The sequence below is a fragment of the Artemia sp. Qi Xiang Cuo genome, chromosome 7 (genome assembly GCF_049724085.1).
Source record: "Artemia sp. Qi Xiang Cuo chromosome 7, ASM4972408v1, whole genome shotgun sequence".
NCBI lineage: Eukaryota > Metazoa > Arthropoda > Branchiopoda > Anostraca > Artemiidae > Artemia > Artemia sp. Qi Xiang Cuo.
Window position 1 is genome coordinate 61,647,125 of NC_142800.1, and position 24,479 is coordinate 61,671,603.

General features: G+C 34.1%; 3 protein-coding genes across 5 annotated transcripts in view; 2 read left to right on the forward strand and 1 right to left on the reverse strand.

Moving 5' to 3' along the window:
- LOC148950531 (uncharacterized protein CG43867) overlaps window positions 1–24,479 on the reverse strand; it is a 355,819-nt gene that overhangs the window by 327,829 nt on the left and 3,511 nt on the right. The window contains exons 1-2 of one of the 3 annotated variants that reach the window (XM_089092457.1): window positions 20,062–20,289; window positions 7,346–7,577 (exon numbers count right to left, since the gene is read on the reverse strand). The gene's annotated coding sequence lies outside the window, so the exon portion shown is untranslated. Of the gene's footprint in view, window positions 1–7,345; window positions 7,578–16,592; window positions 16,655–20,061; window positions 20,290–24,479 lie in introns of those variants that run through there. The other 2 variants (XM_089092460.1, XM_089092459.1) reach the window with 2 other exon arrangements.
- Window positions 12,179–12,763, forward strand: LOC148950535 (uncharacterized). The gene has a single exon (XM_089091894.1). The coding sequence runs from the start codon at window positions 12,179–12,181 to the stop codon at window positions 12,761–12,763; it is 585 nt and encodes a 194-aa protein (XP_088948020.1).
- On the forward strand, window positions 22,064–23,013 carry LOC148950536 (serine/threonine-protein kinase prk-2-like). Its single transcript, XM_089091642.1, has one exon. The coding sequence runs from the start codon at window positions 22,359–22,361 to the stop codon at window positions 23,004–23,006; it is 648 nt and encodes a 215-aa protein (XP_088947768.1). The 5' UTR covers window positions 22,064–22,358; the 3' UTR covers window positions 23,007–23,013.

The following is a 24,479-nucleotide window of genomic DNA, read 5'->3' on the forward strand; positions in this document are numbered from 1 at the left end:
TTAGTACTCGCTTCAAAGTAAGTGACGGGGGTCTGGGAACTAGCTAAGACTACCAAAATTTGAGGGGCCTTGCCGTTTCCTCAACCATCGCTCTTTACGCTAAAAAACAGACCTGGTGTTTGAGCAGTCTTTTTTAAACAATTGTCACAAAAAGTCAATTTTCTCTATTTTTTTTTATGGGGAAACACTTTTTAATTAAGTTATATTGAACCATCTTTCTAATATAACCATCTATTTAACATATTTTTCTACTAAAAAATAAAACTGATAGGGGAAAAACAGAAAGAGTTGGCAATGGTCTGATATTTTGCATCATATTAACCATGCCTCCACTTGGAACGTGTGGGGAGGGGGGCTGGAGATAACTCAAAAGTGTTCTGGAAAATATACAGCTAAACACTATTGACGAGTTATAAAATTGTAATATATTTATGAAATTATATTCCACAAAAAATAAATAAAAGGTTCAGATTAAGTTTACTTTCATTCACAGGGCAGGTTTACGCACTGCGTTCATTTTAGAAAGAAATAGGGTGCAGGGGTGTAAGTTTAAATTGACAAAAAAGCTCAAAATATAGAAAAATCACGGAGGAAATAGTTACATTACAGCGTTAAAAAAAAAAAAAAATAAATAAATAAAAAAATATGCCCCTAAAATATACAAAAGTATGCCTAGTGGACGCGTCCTCGTTCGCAAGGGGCGGACTGACGGTCTCCACGGTGGGCCGTTAGACTAAGTCCACGGAAAGGATTTTTCGCAAAATGTAAAAAGGAACTATTCTTCAACAACTTACTAAATTTGTAACACTTGAAGCTCCATTCGAACTTCATATTTTGCACTGTGTTCGAAATTCAGGTTTATGCACTGTGTTCATTTCACACGGGGGGGGCGGGGGGTGTAAGTTTAAAGTTAAAAGAAGCTCAAAACATTGAAAAATAGCGAAGATATAGTTAAAAGAAAGGAAAATCATACAAAACTTGAGATACTGGAGACAAGGGCAGAGACTGTCCACAAGCCTGGTTTAAAAGGCTATACTGTCTGTACTGAACAAGGGAGCCGGTGTTTAATATACGGATATTTTCAGGGAAACATAGAAATTTTTAAGGGAGTGTTTTCTACAGGGGGGGGGGTGTCTGAGGGAATTTTTAGTGGGAATAATTTTTGCGATGAAGTTAATGTCAGTAGGGAAAAAATTATCTGGTAAGATTTCTCAATGGAAAAATGCCTGAAAAATGCTGATAAGAACAAAAGGAAATTAAAAAGATTAATAAAAAACAGAGGGGATAAACAAAATCTAATGATTGCTGTGTTATATTGTATATTTCTGTATTATAATTCTCCTTTTTTGTTGTGTTTGTTTTGACTCTGACTAGTAAATTGCATATCTTGACTTATGATAAGTCATTTTCTTGGAAATAAATCTTATCAGATATGAACTTGAGTTGCATTTCGTACGAAAGAAGTGTTACCGAATTAATGTGTCCCTGGAGAGTAAAGTTGTTGATCAAATCTAGGCCCTGACATCCCAAAAAACTCAGAGCTTGTTAATTTGTATTTTTGAAATAAGTTTCAAAAAACATGAAATTTAAAAAAAAATAACAACATTTAACATGAAGTTCGAATTGTTTTTCGAATTTCTGCTAGATAAAAAGATACTTTCTAATGTGCCTATTGCCCCACCCCCCTCTATTTTGCTTATCTCCCAATCCACTTACCACTTAAGTTCAATTTTTAAATTTCAGAACAAAAATAATTTTAGAGAAAAAATAATTAGAAGCTCAGCAGTGGTGCTATGATTAGATGGAAAATTTCCCCGCATTCAATCATTAAGTCTCAGGACTAAGATAAATTCGGACGTCACGATTGAATTCAATTAAATAAAACGAGTTAAAAAATAGAACAAAATTGGGGTAAATTGAGAAATTTTTTGAAAAATCCAGGAAACTAGGGGTCAAATTGTAAAAAGCTTGAGTTCACTAAGGGGACCTCAGAGGAGCCACAAATCTTACTAACCTAACCTATCTCTCACCATTACCAATAGATACGATTTCGCTCCCAAAGGACATTTTGCTTATCAAAAGGAGTTAAGTGGTAAGGGGTTAGATCCCCCTTCCTTCCTATTTAGTTAAACATTTTTTCACGAACAGTTGAAGCATTTAGGCCTTAAAATTAACTTTTTATGATTCCATATATTCCTAGCTGATAGTGAGTCAACGTATGAGTTCCAAGCAAAATTTCAGTTAGATATTATTCATTTTTACAGCCATACCTGAAAGGATTCGAATTTGAAGTTAACAACGAGCAGCTAAAGCAGATTTATAGCTATATACATTAAATATAACTTTAATTTTCCTGTTTGGCATTCTCTTCTTTTCATTTCCCACTATCTCCTTTTGGTGGTTTGGATGTTTCTATTTTGTCATCATGCTTTGGGCAACCCTTGTTACTATGTTCTTTCGTTTTTTTAATCTTAAAATGAAAATCTTACATTTGATTTTCCTCATAAGCTCACTTTCCTCTTTTTTTTCGTCTCACTATTCCCTTTTAGCTGTTTCAATTTTGTCCTCACGATTAAGAAAACCATTCTTGTTATATTTCTTTCTTTTGGCTTCTTGTTTTATTTTCAAGGTAGAGCTTTACAGATAAAATATTGATTTTGGGTCGCCTCTAGGCTCACTGTTCTCTGTTTCTTTTTTTATCATTATCCCCTTTTAGCTATTTCTAATGTTTTACTTCATTTTCAACAACCTTTTGTGTTAGGTTCAGGCTCTCTTTCAGCTTCCTCCCAATCTTTCGTTGCTTTATTTGCAAGGAAGATGTTTATAAAAAAAACCTAAAAATTTTACTTTTGATTTTTCTCTGTACTCACTTTCCTCGTCAATTTTCTTCTCACTATAACCTTTCGGAACTAACGAATCTGGAAGGACAACTACACACTGGATCATCTGTAATACCAACGCTGTCAACATTTGAACTTTTTCGTCTGGAGAAACGCGAAAAGTTCGTAAACTCCGTCTGGACGACGGAAGACGAGCAATCGAGGCTAAGATATCACCAAGAACTAATCATCGATATGTTTAATACCGTAAAAATAACTGATTATAATGCATAAGAAAAAACATAAATCTACATACAGTAAGACCTTAGAATCCTAAAACTTTCGGGGCGAAGGCTAAACAAGTAAAAACAGGAGGTTTATTCTTGAATTAATTTGATCTTTTTTAAATTAAAAGTAGAAATGGATACAATTTGAATAAATTTAAAATATGCTTTTGATATTAGTTAGTTTTTGACATAATTTTTTGTTGAATGTTGAATGGGTCATTTTGAAATTATTTGACATGTAATTGGGCACTAGCGTAGGATTACATCAAAGTCAATATAGGGTAATACTAATGGCCAATCAGTCCTAAAACAGCGCTATTTGCGCTGCTTATTGTCTGTCTCATCATTTTACTTCTCGTAACTTCCCTCGTATTCTTGTAATGATTGTAAAGTCAAGTATCGTAATCAGGATAAATGCTGAACAAAAATCAAAACAAGGAAAATCCCTGAAAATTAATATATAATTTTGAGTTGGACTGAATAGGGCTAAAGTTGAATGAGTTGGACTAAAGTTCGACTGAATAGAATGAACTAAACAATAAATTAAGCACTTGCTTAATATTCTTTCATTGCCACTGAGGGAGCTAGGCTTTGTCTTTTCGAATGGATTAAATTTCTTAAATTTCCTTCAAATTAAGAGCTTTGGGGCCAGCAGTGGTTTGTTTGAACACATACTCCGTTTCATTTCCTTTCTTTAATACTTTAAATATCTTGTTTTTACTCATTATTTCCTCTATATTTTATACGCTGTGTAAATATTATTTTATAGTATGGTTACTCTGTGTAGCTTTTGAGACGATTTCTGAAAAACATCAAACTGCTCGTAGCTAGTGCTACGAAATACCACTATGATCACTGCCCCGTTCAATTTTATTAAAGGCAATGTCTTAATTTGATTTTGATTTACCTCAGGGTTTCTTTACATTTTGAATGCTACATACATACTATCATACACTATTGTCATTATGCACAACTTTTGAGATTTCTGAAAAACATTGAGCTGCTCGTAGATGCTGCCACAAAATGGCAACATTATGGTTGCTGCCATGGCTTGGCTGAACAGATCATACCTCAATCAATATTATTTTAGAAAAATAATATTTTTTTTATTATCATTTATTTTACTATTATTACTTTGCTTTATTATATATTTTATTTTTTAGGAAGGTTAGGCCGCAGTATCCTATGTGATGGAAACATGAAAATCGGAATTTTATTGATTTTTGCCATCTTTATTTTCCTCTGCAAGGAAACTAATTTCACAGAGGGCGTTTTGGGTGTAAAATAACGATTTCCATTTGAGCCCTTAAGAAGCCAATCTGAATTAGTCCATTTGTTATGTTTTTTTAGATTTTAACTTTAAAATACTTTATCACTTTTAACTTTATAAATATCAAATAATATGCCTTCAAAATAAGGTCAACACACACATGGGCGCCCATATGGGGGGGGGCAGGGGGGGGGGGGCTCCCGCCCCCCCTGGCTGAATAATGCTGCCTTATTTTTATATTTTTGTTCTGAGATTTCTATTATATATCACTAAAAGTGCCAATTAGATGAGGTTTGCCCCCCCCTGGAATTCAGCTTATGGGCGCCCATGAACACACAAAAAAAAGCCAAGAAGAACTGTTGTATCATTCAGTGGCGTCAATTCACGAAAATTTGGGAGATGGAGAGAGGCGAAATGTCTTTTTCAAAATCCAGGAGGCCCAAATTTCTTGTTACTTTAAACCTTTTTTTAAATGAAAATACTAAAAAGGCATTTTTCAATGAAAAATACCAAAAAAGGGATCGTCAAAAGCTAGGCATGTTGGGGGGGGGAATCCAGAAGATCCCATAATTGAGCACATAAGCAACGCCAAAAGATTACAATTTTTTTAAAGTGACTGTTGAAATAAAGTAAAAAACAGAAACAAATCTATGTTGTATGTTATTATTGTTTTGTTTTTCGATCTTCGTCAAACTGTGGCCTCTGAACGCCTAAAATTGAAAATGTCTAAATACTTTTCAAACAGTTCGTGGTAACGAACTGTAAGTAAGGAGCGACCCGGCTCAATGGTAACCGAAACTCTAGAAAACGGGTTTTTGATACCAATAGATACATCAAAAGAATCAGATTTCAATGCTGATTTCAAATATATAAGTTTCATCAAGTCCAACCCATCAAAAGTTACGCGCCTGAGAAAATTTGGCTGATTTTTGAAAAAGGAGGGAAGACCCCTTAAAAGATATGGAACCTTAATGAAAATCACACCATCATATTCAGCGTATCAGAGAATCCTACTATAGAGGTTTCAAGCTCCTATCTACAAAAATGTGGAATTTTGCATTTTTTTTTGCCGGAAGAAAGATCATGGATGCGTGTTTATTTGTTTTTTTTTCCCAGGGGTGATCGTATCGAACCAGTGGTCCTAGAATATCGTGGGAGGACTCATTGGAACGGAAATTAAAAGTTCTAGTGGCTTTTTTAAGTGACCAAAATAATGGAGGGTAACTAGGCCCCCTCCCCCGCTTATTTTTTTCCCAAAGTCACCTGATAAAATTTTTTAGATTGCCATTTAGTTCAGTTAGGTTGAAAATAAGAGTAATATATGTGTTAAGATAACCTAACCTCTCAAAGTCCCCGGGGGGGAGGGCTGAAAGTAATGAACTTTACTCAATGTTAACATATAGTATTGGTTATTAGGAAGTATACATACGTTTTCAGGGGGGATTTTTTCTGGTAGAAGGGGGGTGGGTGGGTCGGGGGTTATGTGGGAGGATCTTTCCATGAAGGAAGTTCCATGAAGGAAGTTTTCATGCGGGAAGGGACATTGCTATGAAGGGGGCGCCAGATTTCCCAGCATTATTTAAAAAAAAAGATCAGAAATTAAATCTAAAAAAAACAAGTTTTCCAACTGAAAATAAGTAGCAACACAAAAACTAAAAACGAACAGAGACTGTTACGTGTATGATTGGGTTCAACCCCTATTCAGTAGCTCGCTCTTTAAGCCAAAGACTTTTTAGGACTTTCATAAGAGCTATTTATTCTAAATACCGGTCATTGTAATTAAGGGGTCATTTTTAAAGAAGTGGAACAAAATTTGAGATTTCGCTTCAAGTGCAAGTTATTGACTAGGGGGAGAGCCCCCTAATATACGTAATAAAAATATATGAATATAGAAGTTCGTGGCAAACAGTTAATGGTAACGAACTGTAAGTAAGGAGCGACCCGGCTCAATGGTAACCGAAACTCTAGAAAACGGGTTTTTGATACCAATAGATACATCAAAAGAATCATATTTCAATACTGATTTCAAATATATAAGTTTCATCAAGTCCAACCCATCAAAAGTTACGCGCCTGAGAAAATTTGGCTGATTTTTGAAAAAAGGGGGAAAGACCCCCCTAAAAGTTATGGAACCTTAATGTAAATCACACCATGATTGGGTTCACCCCCTAGTCAATACCTCGCTCTTTAAGCCAAAGATTTTTTAGTACTTTCATAAGAGCTATTTATTCTAAATAACGGCCTTTGTGATAAAAACGTTCGTAAATAAAATTAAGCAAGTTTCGAGAAAGCCAATTATCCAAAAAAGTAAAATTAATATACAAACTTTTTTTGAATTATTCATATACAGCGAGCCAAAATCAAATCTCCATTAATTCAAACACGTTCAGAAATAAAATTAAAAAAACAAGTTTTTTTTTTAACCGAAAGTAAGGAGCGACATTAAAACTTAAAACGAACAGAAATTATTCCGTAAATGAAAGGGGCTGTCCCCTCCTCAACGCCTCGCTCTTTACGCTAAAGTTTGACTTTCTCACAACTCTTATTTTTTTTAAACAATAAAAAACTTTAGCGTAAAGAGCGAGGTGCTGAGGAGGGGACAGCCCCTTTCATATACGGAATGATTTCTGTTCGTTTTAAGTTTTAATTTCGTTCCTTACTTTCAGTTGAAAAAACTTGTTTTTTTTTATTTAATCCCATTTAAGAAGAATCTAGCTTCTGTGAACTATTTGCTGAGAACAGAAAAAAAATCGCCTTAGTTCGTTTTTTTTCGGAAACTTTTTTTTATAAATAAAGGGTATTCTAAATTTTACAACAATAATCGATATAATGGGTAGCTACTGATATAACACCTTTATAATATAATTATTCAATAAATAAAACCAATATAAATAAAAATATACATAATATATAAATGATATTAATTATAAACCATATAAATAAAACCAATATAATAATCAATATTATACCTTTGGTTTTCCTCTCTTCAGCATAAACTGGGTCATAGGACGGAAAAATTGTGTTGGCTATCTGCCATTTTGCAAAAGAGATTGTCCTATCAATACACTCTTCCTGATACACTTTTTTGGACATCTTAGATGAGGTCATAATATACAAACAGGTCAAACTAACACCAGCTGCTCGGTGAATTCACTTAAACGCTAGATCGGCCCATAGCTGACACTCATTTTCGTCCTCTTCCTAAAACAGAGACAAGACCGTTTATAAAATGTTTGTGATGGAGGATATAATTCTAATAATTCAAGTGGTAATTTCCACGGAATATCTTCTGACGGGGCTGACTTGTTATCAGTTTGCTTATCCGGTGGTCTCTTACCAGCTTACGGAGTCCCAACAAGAATAACGAAAGATTCTGCTTCCCTTATTGATAATTTGTTTATGAATCTTGAACTAAAGTCTTGTGGTGTTGTTATTGAAGATTTCTCATACCATTTGTTGCTTGTGACCGAATTTCACTTGATTGCAGTTTTTAATGGTCCTACTAAAAAAAAAATGTGGAGGACTAATATAAACTCCTTAAGTAAACTTACATTATTGATTTCTTAAGGTGACTTTCTTCTTGTTTAGAATCATCGGACCTTGAATATGCTGCTGACTGTTTTGTGAATCAGTTTAATGTTTGTTTCAATAATGCTGTCCCTCTCTATCAAATATCAAGAAGAAATAGTATAAAGCTGATTAAGCCTTGGATATCTCCTGGATTGCTGGTATCAATAAAAAATAAGAATCTGTTATATAAGGCATACTTAATGCATCCATCTGAAGTTAAATTAGCTGAATTTTGCAGATACAAAATTGTTTAACAAAAATTTAAGACCAGCAAAAAGCCATTACTTCGCCAAAGCATTTGTTGAAGCAGAAGGGTCCCCAAAGAAAACATGGGAAAAAATTAATCAGTGCTTAGGAAAACATAAGACCCATGATCTTCATGAGGAATTAATAGCTGAAGATGGAACTAAACTGGCTACAGGGAAAGTGGAAGTTATCAATGCATTAAATATACACTTTGCAAAAATTGGCGTGGAAACCGCGTAGCTGCTGGAAACAACCTGGCCCATCATCTGGATAATGAAACTGGAGAGGACTTTCAATCATATCTACCCCCGTCTAACAATTATTCCATTTTTCTTAATCCTGTAACCCCAGATGAACTTTTACTTTCAACAAACCTTTTAAAGAATGGATCTTCGGAAGGGACCGATGTGTCGTCGACTAATCTGATTAACTGTATAGCACCAAATATTGTAAACCCGCTTTTCCATGTGTTCAACCTCTGTTTTAAAACCGGAAGATTTCCTTCTTGTTTCAAGTCTGCAAGAATTATCTCTTTGTATAAAGGAGGAGACCCGAAGAACCCAACAAACTATCGGCCGATTTCGATCCTGTCTACTTTTGAGAAGTTCCTTGAAAAGTGCCTTTATAACCGTATAGTCAGCTTTCTAATGAAAACTAAATTTTCTAGCCCGATGAAATTTGGGTTCCGGAAGTCTCACTCTACTGAGCATGCTATTATGGCAATGACTCAGTTTTCTCATGACGCCCTCGACAAAGGTGATATTCCTGCTACAATTTTTCTAGACATTCAAAAGGTATTTGATACGATTTCCCATAAAATATTGCATACTAAACTTGATAACTGCGGTATAAGAGGCCCAGTTAATCACTTAGTAATGTCTTACCTAAAAAACCGAAATCAGTATGTAGACGGAGGTGATACTTCTTCCTCATCAATATCTCAATCTCAGTCAGTTGGAGTCCCAATAGGATCTAGTTTGGGTCCAATCGTATTTCTTCTATGTTTTATTGATATCATTAATACCATCAAATATATTGGCATTAACAAGCTGTTTGCCGATGACAAGGCATGGACTGTCAGCAGCCCCGAAACTAGATATTTACATCTTATGTTGTAAACAGCACTGTCGAGGCTTATCTTATGGTTTTTGAGAAATAAATTGACTATTAATTGTACTAAGACAAAAAACATCATCTTTTCTCGTACTGGGAAAACAGCACCGGAAATTATGATGATTAATATTCAAGGCCTACCCATTGAAACTGAAAGAGTTGATGATATTAAATATCTCGGGATAATACTGGATTCAAGTTTATCATTTAAAAGATGCAATTTATCTTCGAATGAAACTGGCAAGAAATATTGGTAGGATGAATCATCTGAAATTCGTTCTGCAGTTTTTTGCCCTGAAATCTCTTTATCATTCTCTAGTGCATTCATATATAAATTACTGACCCATTATTTTTTTGAATACTTTTATAACTCATATTCTTCCTCTTCAGGGGCAACAAAATAAAGCTTTATATCTATTGAAAAATTGCCTTCATAGCCCGTTTTCCTACGCTGATAAATCATCACCAAAAATTATACTCTAAATTTTAAATTTCTTTCCACTGGATCTCTGTTCTTTTTTCCATTCCGTTCTTCATCTAACTAACTATGTTCAAGGTCTTTTGCCTGAGTGTTTTAATTTTCATAATGATTTTCTTCAGGATTATAATCTGGTTTTGAATGCATTTTGAACCTGTGGCAGTTCTGTTGTCCGTCAGGCTTTAATAAAATCTGAAAGGTCCCGTTTGTCACCAAGGCATAGCATTATATATAATTGGAATAAATTTCATAGTTTTATGGATTTGAATAATTCATTGGTTAATAATAAAATTAGATTAATGAATCATTTAATCAGTAATTATTAATTTGATTTAATTTCTGGGGTGGATGCTCCTCATTTCATTTTATTTATTTGGTTATTTGATTTTATTAGGATTTTGTTTGTTGTTACCATACGGAGAGTTGGAGAGCAATCTTTTTATTACGGTATCTGGAGATAGTATTAGTTATTTATTGTTGAGTGTATATAAACCCACACACGAGTTATTCTCACTGTGGGTAATTAATTTGATAGTTTTGTCAATTTTTTTTTTTTTATTGATTAATAAAGAACTTGAACAGCAATTGAAATTGGGTTCGGCAGAACCGAACGAGTGGTTACCCCTTACGAGTGGTAAGGGGTTAGGTCCCTTTTCTTCTCACTATCACCTTTCGGAACTAACCAATCTGGAAGGACAACTACACACTGGATCAACTGTAATACCAACGCTGTCAACATTTGAACTTTTTCGTCTGGAGAAACGCGAAAAGTTTAAGGGCTGAAAGTTATCAACGCGATAAAGTTGATAACTTTCAGCCCTCCCCCCCGGGGACTTCGGGGGATTAAGTAATCTTAAAGGACATAGTTATCATATTTTCAACCATGCTGAACAAAATGGCTATCTCAAAATTTTGATAAGGTGACTTCGGGAAAAAAATGAGCTTGGGAGGGGGCCTAGTTGCCCTCCAATTATTTTGGTCACTTAAAAAGGGCACTAGAACTTTTAATTTCCGTTCGAAAGAGCCCTCTCACCATATTCCAGGACCACTGGATCGATACGATCCCTCCTGGGAAAAAAAAACAAATAAACACGCATCCATGATTTTTCTTCTGGTAAAAAATGCAAAAGTCCACATTGTTTTAGATAGGAGCTTGAAACCTCTTTAGTAGGATTCTCTGATACGCTGAATATGATGGTGTGATTTTCATTAAGGGTCCATATTTTTTAAGGGGTCTTCCCTCCATGTTCAAAAATCAGCCAAATTTTCTCAGGCGCGTAACTTTTGATGGGTTGGACTTGATGAAACTTGTATATTTGAAATCAGTATTGAAATATGATTCTTTTGATGTATCTATTGGTATCAAAAACCCGTTTTCTAGAGTTTCGGTTACCATTGAGCCGGGTCGCTCCTTACTTACAGTTCGTTACCACGAACTGTTTGAAAAGTATTTAGACATTTTCAATTTTAGCCATTCAGAGGCCACAGTTTGACGAAGTTCGAAAAACAAAACAAGAATAACATACAACATAGATTTGTTTCTAGTTTTGACTTTATTTCAACAGTCACTTAAAAAAAATTGTAATCTTTTGGGGTTGCTTATGTACTCAATTATGGGATCTTCTGGATTCCCCCCCCCCCCCCAACATGCCTAGCTTTTGACAATCCCTTTTTTGGTATTTTTCATTGAAAAATGCCTTTTTAGTATTTTCATTTAAAAAAAGGTTTAAAGTAACAAGAAATTTGGGCCTCCTGGATTTTGAAAAAGACATTTCGCCTCTCTCCTTCTCCCAAATTTTCGTGAATTGACGCCACTGAATGATACAACAGTTCTTCTTGGCTTTTTTTTGTGTGTTGACCTTATTTTGAAGGCATATTATTTGATATTTATAAAGTTAAAAGTGATAAAGTATTTTAAAGTTAAAATCTAAAAAAACATAACAAATGGACTAATTCAGATTGGCTTCTTAAGGGCTCAAATGGAAATCGTTATTTTAGAATACTCAGGCATCCGAAACGCCCTCTATGAAATTAGTTTCCTTGTAGAGGAAAATATTGGAATTTAATTCCAGTTATACAATCTGGAATTATTATGGGGCTATACTTCCTGGCATTATTTGAAAACGGTCAAAAATAAATGGAAAAAACAAGTTTTTTCAACTAAAAGTAAGGAGCAATATTAAAACTTAAAACGAATAGAAATTATTACGTATATGAAGGGGGTTGCTCCCTCCTAACACCTGGCTCTTTACGCTAAAGTTTGAATTATATCCCAATTCTTTAAAAATGACTCCTGAAACACAGCAGTCCTTTAATTAGAACAATAGGCTTTTTTAAAGTACTAAAAAACATTAGCGTAAAGAGCGAGGTGTTGAGGAGGGGGCATTGAGGGGGCATGTTGAGGAGGGGGCTAAAGATTATTGATTATTATATAGTTGAACAAGAATGCTGGATTGTAACAGAATACCATCGGGATTCTGTTACACTGGGTGAATATATTTTCAAAAATCAAATTTTGAGTGAAAACAAGGTTCTCCATCTTTTTCAGCAAATAGTAGCAACAGTTTCAAAATTAGAGATAGCTGGTATTGCCCACAGAGATCTGAAATGTGATAATTTACTTATTGATGAAAGTGACAATGTTATACTTATTGATTTTGGTTTAGCTGAATCGCTAGAAAAAGCAAATGAAAATATTTGGTGGGCTCCTAGGAACCTTCCTCCTGAAGCAGGCCTTCAAAATTACCTGATCGGTCCAGTTACCACTTGGTCTTTGGGGATCATTTTGGCGGCACTCCTAATCGGATTGGTACCCTGTGAACGAGAAAACCCTAAAGAAATGATTGTTGAAATGATGAATGATAATAACATTTCACTTTTGCCTATGAATTTGGTATTCCAGTGTCTGAATGGGAACAGAAATTATCGACCAACTCCAAAGGACATTCTCCAACATCGATGGTTCGTCAAAGGTGTATAAAGGTAAAGTACAAATATAGTTTAGTAAATCTAATACCATCATGGTCTAAATTCTTTTTAATCCCAAGAAATTTACAGTATTGTGGTTTGGAAAATTTGTGGTTTCTGCATATCAAATTTTTTTTATTCCTTAAGCTAGTTTTTTAATTTTTTAGCAAGTTGGTTTTTATATTAGGCTTGTTTTTATTGAAGATATTCTTTTTGCCTTAATTTTGGATATATATACAGAGAAAAAGAACATCTTCCCAATTATTTTTTTGGCACAGAAAACGGTAATTTTAGCAAAACCAGGTGACATGAGCGAAGATAGTTCTCTTCGTGTCAACCCTGTTAGCTGAACAATTAGTACTCGCTTCAAAGTAAGTGACGGGGGTCTGGGAACTAGCTAAGACTACCAAAATTTGAGGGGCATTGCCGTTTCCTCAACCATCGCTCTTTACGCTAAAAAACAGACCTGGTGTTTGAGCAGTCTTTTTTAAACAATTGTCACAAAAAGTCAATTTTCTCTATTTTTTTTATGGGGAAACACTTTTTAATTAAGTTATATTGAACCATCTTTCTAATATAACCATCTATTTAACATATTTTTCTACTAAAAAATAAAACTGATAGGGGAAAAACAGAAAGAGTTGGCAATGGTCTGATATTTTGCATCATATTAACCATGCCTCCACTTGGAACGTGTGGGGAGGGGGGCTGGAGAAAACTCAAAAGTGTTCTGGAAAATATACAGCTAAACACTATTGACGATTTATAAAATTGTAATATATTTATGAAATTATATTCCACAAAAAATAAATAAAAGGTTCAGATTAAGTTTACTTTCATTCACAGGGCAGGTTTACGCACAGCGTTCATTTTAGAAAGAAATGGGGTGGGGGGGGGGGGTGTAAATTTAAATTGACAAAAAAGCTCAAAACATAGAAAAATCACGGAGGAAATAGTTAAAAAATAGGAAAACCGTACAAATCTTGAGATATTGGGGACAGGGGGCGGAGACTGTACATGCCTGGTTTAAAAGGCTATACTGTCAGTACTGAACACGGGAGCCGGTGTTTAACATACGAACATTTCAAAAAAAAAAAAAAAAAAAAAAAAAAAAATATGCCCCTTAAAGATAAAAAAGTATGCCTAGTGGACGCGTCCTCGGTCGCAAGGGGCGGACTGACGGTCTCCACGGTGGGCCGTTAGACTAAGTCCACGGAAAGGATTTTTTGCAAAATGTAAAAAGGAACTATTCTTCAACAACTTACTAAATTTGTAACACTTGAAGCTCCATTCGAACTTCATATTATGCACTGTGTTCGAACTTCAGGTTTATGCACTGTATTCATTTCAAAAGGGGTGGGAGGGGGGGTAAATTTAAATTGAAAAGAAGCTCAAAACATTGAAAAATAGCGAGGATATAGTTAAAAGACAGGAAAATCATACAAATCTTGAGATACTGGGGACAGGGGCGGAGACTGTCCACAAGCCTGGTTTAAAAGGCTATACTGTCTGTACTGAACACGGGAGCCGGTGTTTAACATACGGATATTTTTAGGGAAACATACAGAAATTTTTAAGGGAGTGTTTTCTACAGGGGGGGGGGTGTCTGACGCAATTTTTAGTGGGAATAATTTTTGCGATGAATTTAATTTCAGTATGGAACAAATTATATGGTAAGATTTCTCCATGGAAAAATGCCTGAAAAATGCTGATAAGAACAAAAGGAAATTAAAAAGATTAATAAAAAACAGAGGGGATAAACGAAATCTAATGCTTACTGTGTTATATTGTATATTTCTGTATTATATTTCTCCTTTTTTGTTGTGTTTGTTTTGACTCTGACTAGTAAATTGCATATCTTGACTTATGATAAGTCATTTTCTTGGAAATAAATCTTATCAGATATGAACTTGAGTTGCATTTCGTACGAAAGAAGTGTTACCGAATTAATGTGTCCCTGGAGAGTAAAGTTGTTGAGCAAATCTAGGCCCTGACGTCCCAAAAAACTCAGAGCTTGTTTTTTTTTTTTTTTTATTTACAAACGGGTTACAATAAATAAATAAATAAACATCTCATTTAAAAAAACACAAACCAATGCAATACTGCATGCCGGACAAAACCCGAAAAAAAATAAAAACACTTTAAAAAATATATATAATATTTTCTATTAATATCATTTATTTCCTCGGACCCTAATAAAACCCAAAAAGGGTCCAACCCAAAAACAAATAAATATCTTCTCTCGCCTCCCTCTCCCACCCCTCCAACAAAAAAGTGGGACCTTGAGAATCATCCACGCACACAACCCAACACAACTCACAACATTCACAAAAAGAGAGGAGAAAAAAAAAAAATAAAAAAATGGAAATAAATCACTCATCCATTCAAAACCCAAACAATCATCTCACCAACAAAATTCAACCAATCATTGTCTACACACAACCACTAAAATCTTCCAAATTGACAAAAAAAACTGACTCTTAGGGAATTTCAAAATTCATCCAGATCTGTGTTGCTTTTTACCTCCTCGGGAAGTTTGTTCCAGACAGCCGGGCCAGAAAAACGGATAGAAAATGTAGACTTTGGTGTTACAGGGACCAGGATTCGTATGGAATGGTCATTTCTTGTCTCATACCTATGTTGAGCTTCAGTAAATGCAATCGAGAAACATGCAGGTAGCAGGTTATTAAAACTTTTAAACATGAATAATGCCGTGTAAAACTTAACTAGGCCAAAAAGTGGCATAATCTTAATACAGTCGTATTGCCTTCGAACCGAGTCAGAACCTCGCATTCCAGATAAAACACGAACAGCATTATTTTGTAGAACCCTCAGTGGCAGTAGATAAGTAATAAATGTCGCTGACCAAACACTTACACAATATAACAAATACGGAGGAACCAGCGAGAAATACAGCATTCTTAAAATTTTAGGAGGGAAAAAATACTTCGGTTTCCGCAGCATTCTAACGTTCGTGGCAATTTTTATACACACTGATTCAAAATGAAGTCTAAACATAAGACACTCGTCAACTTGGACACCAAGATATTGGACATAACTATGTTTCGGGAGATATCCACTTTCTAGTTGAATACCATGGATCCAAGGATAATAATTAGTACTTCTTCCATATAGAATAAATTTACTTTTACTATGATTCAAACATAATTTATTTACACGCATTTACACGTTAATTTGGATTTTGGAAATAAGTTTCAAAAAACATACAATTGAATTCATTTCAGTAGGGAACAAATTATCTGGCAAGATTTCTCCGTGGAAAAATGCCTGAAAAATGCTGATAAGAACAAAATTGTAAGGAAATTAAAAAGATTAATAAAAAACAGAGGGGATAAACAAAATCTAATGCTTGCTGTGTTATATTGTATATTTCTGTATTATAATTCTCCTTTTTGTTGTGTTTGTTTTGACTCTGACTAGTAAATTGCATATCTTGACTTATGATAAGTCATTTTCTTGGAAATAAATCTTATCAGATATAAACTTGAGTTGCATTTCGTACGAAAGAAGTGTTACCGAATTAATGTGTCCCTGGAGAGTAAAGTTGTTGAGCAAATCTAGGCCCTGACGTCCCAAAAAACTCAGAGCTTGTTAATTTGGATTTTGGAAATAAGTTTCAAAAAACATGAAATTGAAGAAAAAAAAAATAACAACATTTAACATGAAGTTCGAATTGTTTTTCGAATTTCTGCTAGATAAAAAGATACTTTCCAATGTGTCTATTGCCCCACCCCCCTCTATTTTGCTTATCTCCCAATCCACTTACCACTTAAGTTCAATTTTTAAATTTAAGAAAAAAAATAATTTTCGAGAAAACTTACTTCGAAGCTCAGCAGTGGTGCTATGATTAGCTGGAAAATTTCCTCGCATTCAGTCATTAAGTCTCAGGACTAAGATAAATTCGGACGTCACGATTGAATTCAATTAAATAAAAACGAGTTAAAAAATAGAACAAAATTGGGGTAAATTGAGAATTTTTTTGAAAAATCCAGGAAACTAGGGGTCAAATTGTAAAAAGCTTGAGTTCACTAAGGGGACCTCAGAGGAGCCACAAATCTTACCAACCTAACCTATCTCTCACCATTACCAGTAGATACGATTTCGCTCCCAAAGGACATTTTCCTTATCAAAAGAAGTTAAGTGGTAAGGGGTTAGATCCCCCTTCCTTCCTATTTAGTTAAACATTTTTTCACGAAAAGTTGAAGCATTTAGGCCTTAAAATGAACTTTTTATGATTCCATATATTCCTAGCTGATAGTGAGTCAACGCATGAGTTCCAAGCAAAATTTCAGTTAGATATTATTCATTTTTACAGCCATACCTGAAAGAATTCGAATTTGAAGTTAACAACGAGCGGCTAAAGCAGATTTATAGCTATATACATTAAATATAACTTTAATTTTCATGTTTGGCATTCTCTTCTTTTCTTTTCCCACTATCTCCTTTTGGTGGTTTTAGATTTTTCTATTATGTCATCACGCTTTGGGCAACCCTTGTTACTACGTTCTTTCGTTTTTTTAATCTTAAAATGAAAATCTTGCATTTGATTTACTCATAAGCTCACTTTCCTCTTTTTTTTAGTCGCACTATTCCCGTTTAGCTGTTTCAATTTTGTCCTCGCACTTCAGAAAATCATTCTTATTACATTTCTTTCTTTTGGCTTCTTGTTTGTTTTATTTTCAAGGTAAAGCTTTACAGATCAAATATTGATTTTGGGTCGCCCCTAGGCTCACTTTTCTCTGTTTCTTTTTTTCTCATTATCCCCTTTTAGCAATTTCTAATATTTTACTTCATTTTCAACAACCTTTTGTGTTAGGTTCAGGCTCTCTTTCAGCTTCCTCCCATTCTTTCTTTGCTTTATTTGCAAGGAAGATGTTTTCCAGGACGAGGAAGATCCTCGTCCTTTTTCTTCTCACTATCACCTTTTGGAACTAACCAATCTGGAAGGACAACTACACACTGGATCAACTGTAATACCAACGCTGTCAACATTTGAACTTTTTCGTCAGGAGAAACGCGAAAAGTTCGTAAACTCCGTCTGGACGACGGAAGACGAGCAATCGAGGCTAAGATATCACCAAGAACTAATCATCGATACGTTTAATACCTTGAAAATACACATACATCTACTGAATCTACATACAGTAAGACCTTAGAATCCTAAAACTTTCGGGGAAAGGCTAAACAAGTAAAAACAGGAGGTTTATTCTTGAATTAATTTGATCTTTTTTAAATTAAAAGTAGAAATGGATACAATTTGAATAAATTTAAAATATGCTTTTGATATTAGTTAGTTTTTGACATATTTTTTTGTTGAATGTTGAATGGGTCATTTTGACATTAGTTGACATGTAATTGAGCACTAGCGTAGGATTACATCAAAGTCAATATAGGGTAATACTAATGGCCAATCAGTCCTAAAACAGCGCTATTTGCGCTGCTTATTGTCTGTCTCATCATTTTACTTCTCGTAACTTCCCTCGTATTCTTGTAATGATTGTAAAGTATCTAGTATCGTAATCAGGATAAATGCTGAACAAAAATCAAAACAAGGAAAATCCCTGAAAATTAATATATAATTTTGAGTTGGACTGAATAGGGCTAAAGTTGAATGAGTTTGACTAAAGTTCGACTGAATAGAATGAACTAAACAATAAATTAAGCACTTGCTTCATATTCTTTCATTGCCACTGAGGGAGCTAGGCTTTGTCTTTTCGAATGGATTAAATTTCTTAAATTTCCTTCAAATTAAGAGCTTTGGGGCCAGCAGTGGTTTGTTTGAACACATACTCCGTTTCATTTCCTTTCTTTAATACTTTAAATATCTTGTTTTTATTCATTATTTCATCTATATTTTATACGCTGTGTAAATATTATTTTATAGTATGGTTACTCTGTGTAGCTTTTGAGACGATTTCTGAAAAACATCAAACTGCTCGTAGCTAGTGCTACGAAATACCACTATGATCACTGCCCCGTTCAATTTTATTAAAGGCAATGTCTTAATTTGATTTTGATTTACCTCAGGGTTTCTTTACATTTTGAATGCTACATATATGCTATCATACACTATTGTCATTATGCACAGCTTTTGAGATTTCTGAAAAACATTGAGCTGCTCGTAGATGCTGCCACAAAATGGCAACATTATGGTTGCTGCCATTGCTTGGCTGAACAGATCATACCTCAATCAATATTATTTTAGAAAAATAATACTTTTTTTATTATCATTTATTTTACTATTATTACTTTGCTTTATTATATATTTTATTTTTTAGGAAGGTTAAGCCGCAGTATCCTATGTGATGGAAACATGAAAATCGGAATTTTATTGATTTTCGCCATCTTTATTTTCCTCTACAAGGAAACTAATTTCACAGAGGGCGATTCGGATGCCTGAGTATTCTAAAATAACGATTTCCATTTGAGCCCTTAAGAAGCCAATCTGAATTAGTCCATTTGTTATGTTTTTTTAGATTTTAACTTTAAAATACTTTATCAGTTTTAACTTTATAAATATCAAATAATATGCCTTCAAAATAAGGTCAACACACAAAAAAAAGCCAAGAAGAACTGTTGTATCATTCAGTGGCGTCAATTCACGAAAATTTGGGAGAAGGAGAGAGGCGAAATGTCTTTTTCAAAATCCAGGAGGCCCAAATTTCTTGTTACTTTAAACCTTTTTTTAAATGAAAATACTAAAAAGGCATTTTTCAATGAAAAATACAAAAAAAGGGATTGTCCTATGTTAAAACGGCGTTATAACTTAAAACGAACAGAAATTATTCCGTAAATGAAAGGGGCTGTCCCCTCCTCAAAGCCTCGCTCTTTACGCTAAAGTTTGACTTTCTCACAACTCTTATTTTTGTTAAACAATAAAAAAATTTGGCGTAAAGAGCGAGGCGCTGAGGAGGGGACAGCCCCTTTCATATAAGGAATAATTTCTGTTCGTTTTAAGTTTTAACGTCGTTCCTTACTTTCAGTTGAAAAAACTTTTTATTTTTATTTAATCCCATTTAAGAAGAATATAGCTTCTGTGAACTATTTGCCGAGAACAGAAAAAAAATCGCCTTAGTTCGTTTTTTTTTTTCGGAAACTTTTTTTTTTATAAATAAAGGGCATTCTAAATTTTACAACAATAATCGATATAATGGGTAGCTACTGATATAACACCTTTATGATATAATTATTCAATAAATAAAACCAATATAAATAAAAATATACATAATATATAAATGATATTAATTATAAACCATATAAATAAAACCAATATAATAATCAATATTATACCTTTGGTTTTCCTCTCTTCAGCATAAACTGGGTCATAGGACGGAAAAATTGTGTTGGCTATCTACCATTTTGCAAAAGAGATTGTCTTATCAATACACTCTTCCTGATACACTTTTTTGGACATCTTAGATGAGGTCATAATATACAAACAGGTCAAACTAACACCAGCTGCTCGGTGAATTCACTTAAACGCTAGATCGGCCCATAGCTGACACTCATTTTAGTCTTCTTCCTAAAACAGAGACAAGACCGTTTATAAAATGTTTGTGATGGAGGACGAGCGTGCGTAGCTGTGTTCTTCTCAGGAGGCTGGGTGCTGCAGTGAGCTGTTCTAAGTAGTAGTTTGATTGTAATAAAAGAAGGTAATACTAGAAGGTAAGTACTTCAACCTTTCTATAGAAGACGGTAATACTAGGTTCTAACAGCAGTTGAAATTCGGTTCGGCAGCAGGATTTTACGTTGGCCGATGCGAAAAAAAAGTTTTTTACGGACAGCAATTTAAAACAGTAGTATTTTTGTATCTTGAATATCATATTAACCCTGATACTACTTATAGATATGAACAGGGTTGCCAAAACATTTACCGGACCAAAGTGTCAATATTAGCAAAAATTTAGTTTCCCTCCAAAAAACTTCAATACCATTTAATACGGCGATGATTGTTATTTTTTCAGTAGTGCCGGTTCTGGCCTCTCTTCTTCCCGGGGGAAAATATTGATTAGTTGTCTCCAAAAAATTTTCAGGCTAAGTTTCAACAAAATTTTCATCTACGGTATTAACAAAATTTGCATTTATTACCAAAATTTTTCCAACTGCGCCCTCTACTTTATTTTAATAAAAATAAAATTATAATTGACAAAATGATTATAAAGGTTACATTATTTATTTGAAATGTTGCATCCCTTAAAAACGGAATTTTGATACCAATAGATATATCAAAACAATCGGATTATTATACTGATTTCAAATAAATAAATTTTATTAAGTTCAGTTTTACCCACCTAAGGTTACAAACCTGAGAAAATTTGCCTGATTTTTGAAAAAAGGGGGAAACACCCCCGAAAAGTAATACAATCTAAACAAAATCATAGTAGCCTATCAGATTCAGCGTGTCAGAGAACTCTACTGCAGAGGTTTCAAGCTCCTATCTGCAAAAATGCGGAATTCTGTATTTTTTTTTTTGCAGAAAAAGGATCACAGTTGCCTGTTTATTTTATTTTTTTCACAGCAGTCCTTTAATTAGAACAATAAGCTTTCTTAAAGTACTAAAAAACATTAGCGTAAAGATCGAGGTGTTGAGGAGGGGGCAACCCCTTCATATACATAATAATTTCTGTTAGTTTTAAATTTTAGTGTTGCTCTTTACTTTCAGTTGAACAAAATTGTTTTTTTTATTTAATCCTTTTCAGATCCAAAACGACAGTCAATCATTGGACTGAGCTCATTGTGCAGAAGTAATGCAAAATTAAACGAAAAAAACTGAAGCAACGATCCTAAAATGCTTTATTTTTATACAATTAAAAGTGTCCTTAAATGCTTTACTGTTACTGTACCAAAACTACTATATTATTTTGTGGTTTCCGTAAAACGCTATTCTTCTATAATCCTACAAACATACAGAAATTTTACCAGTTGGATTATTTGAATTAAGTTTTATCGACATATATTAGATAGGCCGTAATAATTTTTGTTCGTTTTAAGTTTCAACTTCGTTCTTTACTTTCCTAAAAAAAAAAAAAAACTGTTCTTTAATTTTAATAAGACGAGACAGCAGATTTTATTAGCTTGCATCATTAAAATATCTCGACATTCCTCAGTGAGTGACGTAAGCTTTTGGCGGCATGCCAAGAGCTTGCATTCATCAGAAGCAAAACTGGGCGGAGACAGCAGAGATAAATAATGCAATTTCATTCGTATCGCTCATCGTTGTTATCAAAACAGAATCAGTTACAAAGTAACATTACTACTGTAAGCACAGTTTCATATATACATATATTATTACTGAAAAGATCTTGAATATAAACATGTTACAACAACAGACAAGGGCTCCAACAGAGATGGATCAAAGAAGGCGTATTCAACAAGTCTTAATTCATGTACATAAAAAGGTAAGAGCTTTTTATCCGGTTTAACCAAAGTACGACTTTCCAGCAACAGATTTGGAAAAGTTTCGCAAAAAGTATTATTTAACTACCAAGAAACTTGGCAGAGGATCATATGGAGAGGTTTTCCTGGGAATTCAAAAAGGGAATTGGGAACCCGTTGCTGTGAAGAAAATCAACTTAGACCGTGTTGAAATGATTGAACTAGACAATGGTAGAAGTATACCCAAAGAAGTGTTCTTTCTAAATAAAGTAAAAGACATAGATGGATGTATAAAGATTATTGATTATTATATAGTTGAACAAGAATGCTGGATTGTAACAGAATACCATCGGGATTCTGTTACACTGGGTGAATATATTTTCAAAAATCAAATTTTGAGTGAAAACAAGGTTCTCCATCTTTTTCAGCAAATAGTAGCAACAGTTTCAAAATTAGAAATAGCTGGTATTGCCCACAGAGATCTGAAATGTGATAATTTACTTATTGATGAAAGTGACAATGTTATACTTATTGATTTTGGTTTAGCTGAATCGCTAGAAAAAGCAAATGAAAATATTTGGTGGGCTCCTAGGAACCCTCCTCCTGAAGCAGGCCTTCAAAATTACCTGATCGGTCCAGTTACCACTTGGTCTTTGGGGATAATTTTGGCGGCACTCCTAATCGGATTGGTACCCTGTGAACGAGAAAACCCTAAAGAAATGATTGTTGAAATGATGAATGATAATAACATTTCACTTTTGCCTATGAATTTGGTATTCCAGTGTCTGAATGGGAACAGAAATTATCGACCAACTCCAAAGGACATTCTCAAACATCGATGGTTCGTCAAAGGTGTATAAAGGTAAAGTACAAATATAGTTTTGGAAATTTAATGCCATCATGGTCTAAATTCTTTTTAATCACAAGAAGTTTACAGGATTGTGGTTTGGAAAATTTGTGCTTTCTGCATATTAAAATTTTTTTATTCCTTAAGCTAGTTTTTAAATTTTTTAGCAAGTTGGTTTTTATATTAGGCTTGTTTTTATTGAAGATATTCTTTTTGCCTTAATTTTGGATATATATACAGAGAAAAAGAACATCTTCCCAATTATTTTTTTGTCACATAAAACGGTAATTTTAGCAAAACCAGGTGACATGAGCGAAGATAGTTCTCTTCGTGTCAACCCTGTTAGCTGAACAATTAGTACTCGCTTCAAAGTAAGTGACGGGGGTCTGGGAACTAGCTAAGACAACCAAAATTTGAGGGGCATTGCCGTTTCCTCAACCATCGCTATTTACGCTAAAAAACAGACCTGGTGTTTGAGCAGTCTTTTTTAAACAATTGTCACAAAAAGTCAATTTTCTCTATTTTTTTTTTATGGGGAAACACTTTTTAATTAAGTTATATTGAACCATATTTCTAATATAACCATCTATTTAACATATTTTTCTACTAAAAAATAAAACTGATAGGGGAAAAACAGAAAGAGTTGGCAATGGTCTGATATTTTGCATCATATTATCCATGCCTCCACTTGGCACGTGTGGGGAGGGGGGCTGGAGAAAACTCAAAAGTGTTCTGGAAAATATACAGCTAAATACTATTGACGTGTTATAAAATTGTAATATATTTATGAAATTATATTCCACAAAAAATAAATAAAAGGTTCAGATTAAGTTTACTTTCATTCACAGGGCAGGTTTACGCACTGCGTTCATTTTAGAAAGAAATAGGGTGGGGGGGGGGGTGTAAGTTTAAATTGACAAAAAAGCTCAAAACATAGAAAAATCACGGAGGAAATAGTTAAAAAATAGGAAAACCGTACAAATCTTGAGATATTGGGGACAGGGGGCGGAGACTGTACATGCCTGGTTTAAAAGGCTATACTGTCAGTACTGAACACGGGAGCCGGTGTTTAACATAGGAAAATTTTTAGGGAAACATACGAAATTAACATGAAAGTGACCCCAAATGACATTACAGAGTTAAAAAAAAAAAAAAAAAAAAAAAAAAAAAAAAAAAAAAAAAAATGCCCCTTAAAGATACAAAAGTATGCCTAGTGGACGCGTCCTCGTTCGCAAGGGGCGGACTTACGGTCTCCACGGTAGGCCGTTAGACTAAGTCCACGGGAAGGATTTTTTGCAAAATGTAAAAAGCAACTATTCTTCAACAACTTACTAAATTTGTAACACTTGAAGCTCCATTCGAACTTCATATTATGCACTGTGTTCGAACTTCAGGTTTATGCACTGTGTTCATTTCAAAAGGGGTGGGCGGGGGGTGCAAATTTAAATTTAAAAGAAGCTCAAAACATTGAAAAATAACGAGGATA